The 10,919-nt window shown below is 51.3% G+C and overlaps 1 protein-coding gene across 1 annotated transcript; it reads left to right on the top strand.

The window, feature by feature from the left end:
- Nucleotides 1-153: 153 nt before the first annotated feature.
- On the top strand, nucleotides 154-10,043 carry TFAM (transcription factor A, mitochondrial). The gene is made up of 7 exons (XM_068140375.1): nucleotides 154-260; nucleotides 419-549; nucleotides 2,849-2,919; nucleotides 5,641-5,790; nucleotides 6,693-6,788; nucleotides 7,225-7,281; nucleotides 9,291-10,043. Exons 1-7 carry the CDS (start codon nucleotides 193-195, stop codon nucleotides 9,513-9,515), a joined length of 798 nt encoding a protein of 265 aa, XP_067996476.1. The 5' UTR covers nucleotides 154-192; the 3' UTR covers nucleotides 9,516-10,043.
- The last annotated feature ends 876 nt before the right edge of the window (nucleotides 10,044-10,919 follow it).

Genomic DNA, 10,919 nt, shown 5'->3' with positions numbered 1-10,919 from the left:
ACCTTGGCCGAGGCCTCTGCGGGGCGGAGGGGTAGGGTGAAGAGCGCGGGTCGCGCTCAGGCCGTGTCACGGCGGCGGGCAGCCAATCGCCTGGCCCCGCGGCGGGGAGGGCGGGCCCTGTCCCGGGGTGCTGCGCGGCGGCGGCGTGAGCCCTGCGCGCGCAGGCGCGGCGGGCGGAGGCGCGGCGGAGCCATGGCGGCGGCGCTGGCGCTGCTGGGCCGCGCTGCGGCCTTGTTCAGCGGCGCGCAGCGGATCCTCAGGTGCGGGACGAGCGGGATGAGGGCTTCGGGGCGGTGTGGGGGCGCCGGGCCTTGGGGGTGTCTCTTTTCCGTCTGCCGGGCTTCTCGGCGCCTGCGCCGGGCTTCCCGTGAAGCGTTGCGGGCGCCATGGCGGTAACGGGCTGCGCCGTTGTCTGCAGGGCTGGCGGCGGTGCTGCGGAGAAGTGCCTCTCCAGGGGAATCAGCTCGGATGAGCGCCCGAAGCGGCCCCTCACCGCCTACTCTCGCTTCCTGAAAGACAATCATTTCGCTTTCAAGCAGAAGAACCCAGGTATGAGGCCGGGGGGTGCTGGGTGCGAGGGGGCAAGCGCTTGGGGTGGGCTGGCTTTACTTTGCTCTCCGAAACGCAAAGTCCTCAAGCGTCAGGCGTGACAGGGCACGGGTAGTGAAGTGGCTGTCACCTCGGGTGCACACAGGGGTTGTCTTACAGGGTGTGTTTAAGAAAGTATTTGGAACAAGACTTTCTTTGGTGGGACTAACCGTCATGAAGTCCATCACCCTGGTTTCAGGAGACCAGAACCGTCCTGTAATTTGCATCTCGAATACTGGATTCGGGTTTGGGCCCCCCCCGTTCCGAGAAGGACATTGAGGTGCTGCGGCACCAGAGGAGCAACAGAGGGAACTGGGGTCGTTTAGCCTGGAGAAAAGGATGCTGAGGAGAGGACCTGGCTCTCTGCAACTCCCTGCAAGGAAGTTGGAGCCAGGTGGGAGACTGGTATCCCAAGGAACAAGTCATAGGTCAAGAGAAGATGGCCTTGAGTTGAGTCAGGGGAGATTTAGATAGGACATGAGGAACAATTTGTTCCCCCACAGGGTTGTCAAGGCCGGGACCAGGCTGCCTGTGCAGTGGTGGAGCCCCCATCTGCGGGGGGATTTCAGGGCTGCGTGGATGCGGTGCTGAGGGCGGAGGTTTGGAGGGGCCCTGGCAGCGCACGGGGAATGGTTGGTCTCAGTGATCTTTAACATCTGTTACAGCCAAAACGACTCTGTGATTGTATCCATAGCATGCCAAAGGTAAATGCAGTGTTGTCATACTGACTCCACATGAATTAGCTTAGTCTTCTATACTGCATAAGTCAGTGCAAGGGCCTATGAGGACAGACGGAGGGAGTTGGGGCTGTTCAGTCTGGAGAAGAGAAGGCTCCCAGGTGACCTCATTGTGGCCTTCCAGTATCTGAAGGGGGCCTACAGGAAGGCTGGGGAGGGACTGCTCAGGATCTCAGGTAGTGATAGGACTAGGGGGAATGGAATGAAGCTGGAGGTGGGGAGATTCAGGCTGGAGGTGAGGAGGGAGTTATTCCCCATGAGAGTGGTGAAGCCCTGGAATGGGTTGTCCAGGGAGGTGGTCGAGGCCCTGTCCCTGGGGGTGTTTAAGCCCAGGCTGGCTGAGGCTCTGGCCAGGCTGATCTAGTGTGGGGTGTCCCTGCCCATGGCAGGGGGGTTGGAACTGGATGATCCTTGTGGTCCCTTCCAACCCTGACTATGATACTATGATAAAGGCAATCAGCTGAAACCCAGAGCAATTTTGGTTGTAATTTTGTCTATGGAAGAAGGAAATTACTTTTCACTTGAATTCTGTTGAATGATATTTTAAACAAAGGAGTTTATTTTAATACAGCCCAAGCATAACTGCTGTGCCAGGTGGATGAGGTCACGTTATACTTGCTTTGAAGAATCTGCTTGCCAGAAGACTGAGAAATGGAAATTGTGCTGGTTTAGTTTCTTTTTTTTGGACTCCCCAACCCCTTCCCAATTTCCTCCCAAGTTGAGACCCTTTTGCATTGTGTAGTAAAAAAGGTTCTACTTCAGACTGAAGAAAGAAACCGTTGTGGAGTGGTACCAGCTGTCTGTCTTGAAATGGTGCTGAAGTTCCTAAGGGCCTGTTTGAAGCATGAGCAGGGGCTGTTTCTCCCCTCAAGTGTTACAGTTCCCTTTAGCTGCCACAGTAAGTTAGTTTTATGAAAGGAGGAAGTGTGTGTTTGTGCAGGACAAAGAGACTAGTGACAGCTTTCCTTGGGGAGAATGGGGGAAGCTTACCAAAGGTCCAATTTGACAGTCTCACAGTATCACCAAGGTTGGAAGAGACCTCGAGGATCATGGAGTCCACCCTGTCACCACAGACCTCATGACTAAACCATGGCACCAAGTGCCACATCCAATCCCCTCTTGAACACCTCCAGGGATGGGGACTCCACCACCTCCCTGGGCAGCACATTCCAATGGCTAACAACTCTCTCTGGGAAGAACTTTCTCCTCACCTCCAGCCTAAACCTCCCCTGGCACAGCTTGAGACTGTGTCCTCTTGTTCTGGCGCTGGTTGCCTGGGAGAAGAGACCAAGCCCCACCTGGCTACAACCTCCCTGCAGGGAGTTGTAGAGGGCAATGAGGTCTCCCCTGAGCCTCCTCTTCTCCAGGCTAAGCAACCCCAGCTCCCTCAGCCTCTCCTCACAGGGCTGTGCTCAAGGCCTCTCCCCAGCCTTGTTGCCCTTCTCAGGACACCTTCAAGTCTCTCAATGTCCTTCTTAATCCTTTTGATCTTTCTTGTCTTGCTTTCTCTTTTTAATGTACAGAAATGAGCAGCTCGGAGCTGCTGAAGAAAATAGCAGGTGCTTGGAGGGAGTTACCAGCATCACAGAAGCAGGTGAGTTTGTCTTTGCCTGGTGCACTTTGGACTCCATACAGTCTTAGTGGTTGTTTACTTGGGCTGCTGTCCACTGTGGTTCCTTTGTCTGCTCTTTTGTTTTGAAACAGCGTGGTTCCACCGAACCTCTGGGCTGTAAGAGCCAGGGGTGTAAAGCCCTGCTTTCATATGCATATGTTAGGTGAAACTTCAGTTAATTTGGATGAAAGGACCATCTCTTTGTTCTGGTGATTAGAGGGTAGCCAGAGACCTAACTTATAGGTAACTGCCTTTTAGGGGAGTGGAGCATCTCCCTTTTGAGGAGAGGCTGAGGGAGATGGGGCTCCCTAGCTTGGAGAAGAGGAGGCTGAGGGGTGACCTCATTCATGTTTATAAAGATGTGAAGGGCAGTGTTGAGAGGACAGAGCCAGGCTCTGCTCAGTGATGTCAAATGATAGAACATGGGTGCAAGCTGGAGCACAGGAGGTTCCACCTATACATGAGGGAAAACTTCTTCCCTGTGAGGGTGGCAGAGCCCTGGAGCAGGCTGCCCAGGGGGGTGGTGGAGTCTCCTTCTCTGGAGACATTCAGAACCTGCTTGGATGTGTTCCTGTGTGACCTGCCCTAGGTGATCCTGCTCTGGCAGGTAGTTTGGACTGGATGATCTTCCAAGATTGCTTCCAACTCCCAACAGTCTGTGGCTCTGTGTGGTTCCTTTTGTTTGTTTACCTGTAGGGCATGGAGTTTCTTTGAGAGCATCAGTTTCAAGAGATACCTAAATCATAGAGGTGCCACAGAGAATGGCCTAGGTTGGAAGGGACCTTAGAAATCATCCACTCCAACCCTCCTGCCACGGGCAGGGACTCCTCTCAACTAGACTTGGTTGCTCAAGGCCTAATCCACACTTTCTTGCCTTGAAGACTTCCAGGGAGGGGACATCCACAACCTCTCTGGGCAGCCTGTTCCAGTGTCTCAACACCTTCATACTGAAGAACTTAAGATCCAGGCTAAACATACTCTCTCTCAGCTTCAAACCATTCCCCCTTGTCCTGTCTCTATGAAAAGTCCCTCTCCAGCCTTCCTGTGGGTTCCCTTCAGGTGTAGGAAGGCAGCTCTGATGTCCCCCCAGAGCCTTCTCTTCCCCAAACTGAGCAATCCCAGCTCCCTCAGCCTGTCCTCACAGCAGAGGTGCCAGTTGTTGCTGAATGTAAGTGCTATTTATACCCAAGTAGTGATTGTTCTTTCTTGGCTGCAGTAGCAATTCAGTCCAGTTGGGAACTAATGGGAGTTTTCCATGGTACCTCTGTTCAGTAGAACCAAAGTGTTCTTCCATTTCCTCTGGATGTCTGGCTCTGGGTGCCTTAGTATAAAACAGGCCTTTCCATTTGCATGTCTGAGATGGAGAGCTGGATGGTGCTTATTTAGATTTACCTGGGTAATTGGTTGCCTGGCTCAGCTCTGCTTGGCTCCTTCATACCGTGGCCAGGATGTTGTGACACTTTGTGGCCAGGATGTTGTGACACTTCATGGCCAGTGTAGGAGTGCATGTGGTGACTGCAGATGTGGTGGCTATACACACATGTGGCCATGGCACCCTGGGACATGGGCGGTCTTAGGCTGATGGCTGAAGTTGATGATCTTGGAGGTATTTCTCAACTGAAACAATTCTGTGATTCTATGATCTTATCAAAAGTAACTGAGATGCTTTGTGGAGGAGCCCAGCTTTGGAGTCTGAGGTCTGTGAAATCAGTTTTGCAAAAGGAATTGCGACTTTGCTTTAAAACTCTTGTATTCCAGGCTAGTCTCTGATTGTCTTTATCACAGTATCACCACGGTTGGAAGAGACCTCAAAGATCATCAAGTCCAGCCTGTCACCACAGACCTCATGACTAGACCATGGCACCAAGTGCCACATCCAATCCCCTCTTGAACACCTCCAGGGATGATGACTCCACCACCTCCCTGGGCAGCACATTCCAATGGCTAACAACTCTCTCTGGGAAGAACTTTCTCCTCACCTCCAGCCTAAACTTCCCCTGGTGCAGCTTGAGACTGTGTCCTCTTGTTCTGGTGCTGCTTGCCTGGGAGAAGAGACCAACCCCTTCCTGGCTACAACCTCCCTTCAGGGAGTTGTAGACAGTAATGAGGTCTCCCCTGAGCCTCCTCTTCTCCAGGCTAAGCAACCCCAGCTCCCTCAGCCTCTCCTCACAGGGCTGTGCTCCAGACCCCTCCCCAGCCTTGTTGCCCTTCTCTGGACACCTTCAAGTGTCTCAATGTCCTTCTGAAACTGAGGGGCCCAGAACTGGACACAGGACTCAAGGTGTGTACAGGGCACAATGACCTCCCTGCTCCTGCTGGCCACACTGTTCCTGATGCAGGCCAGGATGCCATTGGCCTTGGCCACCTGGGCACACTGCTGGCTCATGTTTAGGCAGCTGTCAATCAGCACCCCCAGGTCCCTTTTTGTGTGTCTGCTCTCAGCCACTCTGCCCCCAGCCTGTAGCTCTGCATGGGGTTGCTGTGGCCAAAGTGCAGCCCCTGGCACTTGGACTTGTTGAATGCCATCCTGTTGGCCTCTGCCCATCTGTCCAGTCAGTCGAGGTCCCTCTGCAGAGCCCTTCCACCCTCTAACTGACCAACATCTGCCCCCAACTTTGTGTCATCTGCAAATCTGCAAATTTTTATCAGTGCCATAGCTTGTTGAACTGTCAGGTGTAAGGCTGGTGCTTGTTTCTCTTGCAGGTTTATGAGGAAACTCAGAAGGCAGAGTGGCAAAGATACAAAGAGCAGGTGAGCGCCTATAAGGCACAGCTGACTCCAGCCCAGGCTGCAGCCTTGAAAGAAGAAAGGAGAAAACGGCTGGCAAGAAGGAGATCAATCAGAGCAAAAAGAGTAAGTGTTTTGAAGTTCCTTTTCTCTCAAGGACCCTCAAGTCTTACTTGTCAGCTATACCCAGCAGACTCACAGCATGTTTAGAAATACAGAAGCAGCTCTCAGAGCAAGAACTAACACACCACACACTCGAAACACAAAAGTGACTGCCGGTCAACTAAACCAGGCTGCCCCAGGGGAGGTTCAGGCTGGAGGTCAGGAGGAAGTTTTACACAGAGAGAGTGATTGCCCATTGGAATGGGCTGCCTGGGGAGGTGGTGGAGTCACCATCGCTGGAGGTGTTCAGGAGGAGACTTGACAGGGTGCTTGGTGCCATGGTTTAGTTGATTAGGTGGTGTTGGATGATAGGTTGGACACAATGATCTTGAAGGTCTCTTCCAACCTGGTTTATTCTATTGTTCCATCAAGTCTCCTCCTAAACACCTCCAGTGATGGCAACTCCACCACCTCCCTGGGCAGCTCATTCCAATGGACAATCACTCTCTCTGTGAAGAATTTCTTCCTAACATCCAACCTAAACCTCCTTTGGTGCAGCTTGAGACTGTGTCCTCTTGTTCTGGCGCTGCTTGCCTGGGAGAAGAGACCAACCCCCACCTGGCTACAACCTCCCTGCAGGTAGTTGTAGAGAGCAATAAGGTCTCCTCTGAGCCTCCTCCAGGCTAAGCAACCCCAGCTCCCTCAGTCTGTCCTCACAGGGCTGTGCTCCAAACCCCTCAGCAACTTTGTTGCCCTTCTCTGGACACCTTCCAGCAGTCCTTAGGTGATCCTGCTTTGTCAGGGGTCTTGGACGAGGTCTTGATCTCTTGAGGTCCCTTCCAACGACTCCTGTTCTGTGGTTCTGTTTAGCTTTGGAAGGATGCATGCTTGGTAGATTGAGTAACTTCTCTTCTGTTTTCTTAAAGGAATTGTCTGTGCTTGGCAAACCTAAAAGGCCTCGTACTAGCTTCAACATCTTTGTGTCAGAAAACTTCCAGGAAATCCAGGCAATTACACCTGTGGTAAGTCTGGGAATGCTGTTCTTCAAAATATCTCTGGTGTAGTCAGCAAATCTCTTCCTGATTCTGTCACTTCCAGAGCAGCTGCTCAAACTTTGATGTCTGGATTTTGTCCTGGTCAAATTTTCATAGGATACAGCAGTCTGGCTGGACTGCTGGTGGCTTGTCCTATGGAAACAGCTGTTTTGGTGTGCAGACTTACAGCATTTGTGCTGGTTTTAGCACATCAGTGTTACAGGCTTCATCTCTTCCTTCTCCAAGGAGAGAATTCTGCTTCTCTTTGCTGCAGGGTAGACATCCATTTGTTTTTCATGTGGTTGTGGTGGGTTTGGCATTGGCTTATACTTAGCTTGCCCTAGCATGGCACTCCCCTGTAACCCTCTGTGATCAGGCTGCTGTTAAATCAGTCCTGAAGTATCCTGTGTTCTGTTTCCTGTAGGGAAAACTGAAGCAGCTGTTTGACACCTGGCAGAAACTGTCCGCTTCTCAGAAGCAGGTATGCCCCAGGGTTTGGGTGATGCTCTGGCCTAATCAGAAAATGACCAGCTTGAGTCAAAAATCAATGCATTCATACAAATCCCTGAGGTTGGTTGCTCAGAAGGCAACACTGAGGGAAATACTCTGAGGTGGGGTTTATGTGTCTTGACAAAATGACCTTTGTTCCAGCAGGGGTCATTCCTTTCACAGTGGTGATGAGATATGGGTCAGTCAGGTAGGATGGAAATGCTGTACACCTGGGGATGGATGTTGAGCAGCATCTACAGAGGAAAAAGGAATAAACAGGAACAATTTTGTGGTTTTTTTTCCCCTTAACAAGAAGTCATATTTTTAATTGCCAGCATAGTAATGTGCTGCTCATGTAAAGACTTTGGAGAGGTAAAAGCAGCAGATTGTGTGCATATCATTTGTAGGGTTCCTCTGTTAACTTTGGCTGTCTTGAGGGATAATTTTCTGACAGCATTCTCACTGTGCTGAAATATGAACAAGCAGATGGGTAAATGAAATTTGGACAGCCCCTGTGCTGAAATCTAGCCTGACCCTCTGGATTCCTGAGTATCACAGCATCACCAAGGTTGGAAGAGACCTCAAAGATGATCCAAGTCCAACCTGTCACCACAGACCTCATGACTAGACCATGGCACCAAGTGCCACATCCAATCCCCTCTTGAACCCTCTTAAGCCCAGGGATGGTGACTCCACCACCTCCCCAGGCAGCACATTCCAACAGCTAACAACTCTCCATGAAGAACTTTCTCCTCACCTCCAGCTTAAACTTCCCCTGGCACAGCTTGAGACTGTGTCCTCTTGTTCTGGTACTGGTTGCTTGAGAGAAGAGACCAACTCCCTCCTGGCTACAACCTCCCTTCACATAGTTGTAGAGGGCAATGAGGTCTCTCCTGAGCCTCCTCTTCTCCAGGCTAAGCAACCCCAGCGCCCTCAGCCTCTCCTCACAGGGCTGTGCTCAAGGCCTCTCCCCAGCCTTGTTGCCCTTCTCTGGACACCTTCAAGTGTCTCAGTGTCCTTCTTAAACTGAGGGGCCCAGAACTGGACACAAGACTCAAGGTGTGGCCTAACCAGTGCTGAGTCCAGAGGCACAATGACTTCCCTGCTCCTGCTGACCACACTATTCCTAATGCAGGCCAGGATGCCTTTGGCCTTGTTGGCCACCTGGGCACACTGCTGGCTCATGTTTAGGCAGCTGTCAATCAGCACCCCCAGGTCCCTCTCTGTTTGGCAGCTCTCAGCCACTCTGACCCCAGCCTGTAGCTCTGCCTGGGGTTGCTGTGGCCAAAGTGCAGCCCCTGGCACTTGGACTTGTTGAATGCCATCCTGTTGGACTCTGCCCATCTGTCCAGTCAGTTGAGGTCCCTCTGCAGAGCCCTTCTGCCCTCTAACTGACCAACATCTGCTCCCAACTTGGTGTCATCTGCAAATTTGCTGATGACTGACTCAATCCCCTCATCCAGATCATCAGTGAAGATATTGAAGAGGACGGGGCCCTGCACTGATCCCTGGGGGACACCACTGGAGACTGGCTGCCAGTCTTTGTACCTTACTGTCCTTCCTCCCAAGTGCCCTTGGAGATTTGGAAGAAATTCTTTCTAGTGAGGGTGGTGAGACACTGGCACAGGCTGCCCAGGGAGGTTGTGGATGCCCACTTCCTGGAGGTGTTCAAGCTCAGGTTGGATGGGGCTATGAGCAACCTGGTCTACCCATGGCAGCAGAGTGAGAATGAGCTGACCTGTAAGGTCTCTTCCAACCCAAACCATTCTGTGACTGTGTGAATGAGCTGTTTGTTCTGCAGTGAGCCCCTGTAAGGATAATTTACTGCTAAGGTTTTGCCTTTCTGTGGCAGTTTGATGGTTTTGGTTGTTTTCATTTTCTGGAGGTACCAGTGAATGCCTGGGCCCACAGGGCTTGTTGTAAGTCCCCTTTGTGTCAGAGGAGAGGATGTGACATGGAAGTTACCCTTCCCTAACTGCTGGTGTCTGCTTTTTCTTCCAGCCATACCTGCAGCTTGCTGAAGACGATAAGGTTCGGTATGCAAACGAAATGAAGTCGTGGGAGGCAAAAATGGTGGAAATCGGACGTGAAGACCTGGTGCGCTCCAAGATGCAAACCCCAAAACCCACACCTGCAAAGAATGCTGCTGGGAGTGCAAAGAAAGCTCAAGCAGCCAAAGCTTCCCCACGGGGCAGCAAGGCCAAGTTAAAAAAGGCAGAAGAATAAAATGGTTCCATGTTTTGTACTTAATGCCCTTTGGTTGTCATGTCTGTCCTCTGCTGTGTTAATGCTGTGGTGAGCATTAGCACTGAGAGGGCTTGCTGGAGAAGTAGAGACAGGTGGTCAGGTAAGAGAGGATTTGGTGCCTCTTGGAACCAACTGAAATAATCACTGCAGGTGTAGCCTGAGCTGTTGTACAGTAAGTGTTTAATCAAGCTGTGAATAGGTGATACTGACAGCAGCAGAGCCCTCCACTAACAGGAGATAACAGCCAGCTTTTATAAGGCTTTTTTTTCTTACAGAGCCAGAACATTCTACTGTGTTACCACCTCAGTTCTGTAAATAAGCTGAACTCTGAGGCCCTGCTGTTGTGTGTTATTCCCTCCATCATATCAGTAGGAAAGTACTCCCCATTTCCACAAAAGAAATGTAAATCATGACCTTTTGTTTTATGCCTCTGTCTTTTTGTACCTGCCAGTCCCTGTATACCACTGACATTGCATTTCATTAAAGACTGTATGAGTTTTATATGAACATGTCTTCATTGACATTTATTCCTTGATTTTGTTGGGATCCCTGCAAACAGTTTGGCAGTTCTGTTGTCACATTTGTAGTGGGCAGCCTGGAAGGAAAAGAAAATGTGTGAACTGTGAGGACTTCAGATTGTGATGCAATAAATAGAGGTATTTTGAAGAGGTGCTTGGGTCTGGGCTTTGCTTTTTTCCCCTGGGGTCTCTATGTCGTAGTGAAAATCTCCTAGAGGGTTTGAAGAATCTTGTTAGAAGGAAGGGAAGCTCCTGCAGTAGTTGGTGGCTTTCATCCATCCTGAGTGGCACACAAAAGCCACTGAAGGTGTGTGTTACCCAGCGGGAAGTGGAAAGCCAAACAGGATTACGTTGCCTTTTTCTTTGTTAATTTCCTCCTGGCAGCTGTATCTGAGTGCTTCTGGCTTTCTTCCTTTGCAGGAGAATACACTTTGGAGGAGGCTTTTGCTCATGAGTAGGTGCCCAGCATATCCCTAAGAGGGAGCAATTGGGTGCTTTCAGAAGAGTGGACAGCAAGTTGAGGGAGCTTCTGTTGCCCCTCTCCCCTAGTGAAGCCACATCTGGAGTGCTGGGTCCAGTTCTGGGCTCCCCAGTTCAAGACAGGGAACTACTGAAGAAAGCCCAGCGTAAGCTGCAGAGATGCTAAGGGGCTTGGAACATCTCTGTGAGGAGGAAAGGCTGAGAGGCCTGGGGCTGTTGAGCTCAGGGAAGAGCAGCTGGAGAGGGGGTGTGATCAGTGCTCAGCAAGAGCTGAAGGGTAGGGGCCAGACTTTTCAGTGGCGCCCAGTGACAGGATAGGGAGCAGAAGGCACAAACTGGAACTCAAGAGGTTCAATCTGAATATGAGGAGACAATTCTTTCCTCT

Source organism: Melanerpes formicivorus, unplaced genomic scaffold, assembly GCF_026170545.1.
Source record: "Melanerpes formicivorus ecotype bairdi unplaced genomic scaffold, bMelFor1.0.p_v2 SCAF_6, whole genome shotgun sequence".
In the NCBI taxonomy this organism is placed as follows: domain Eukaryota; kingdom Metazoa; phylum Chordata; class Aves; order Piciformes; family Picidae; genus Melanerpes; species Melanerpes formicivorus.
Note: the sequence above shows the minus strand (reverse complement) of the source record. Positions and strands in the feature narration are given on the sequence as shown.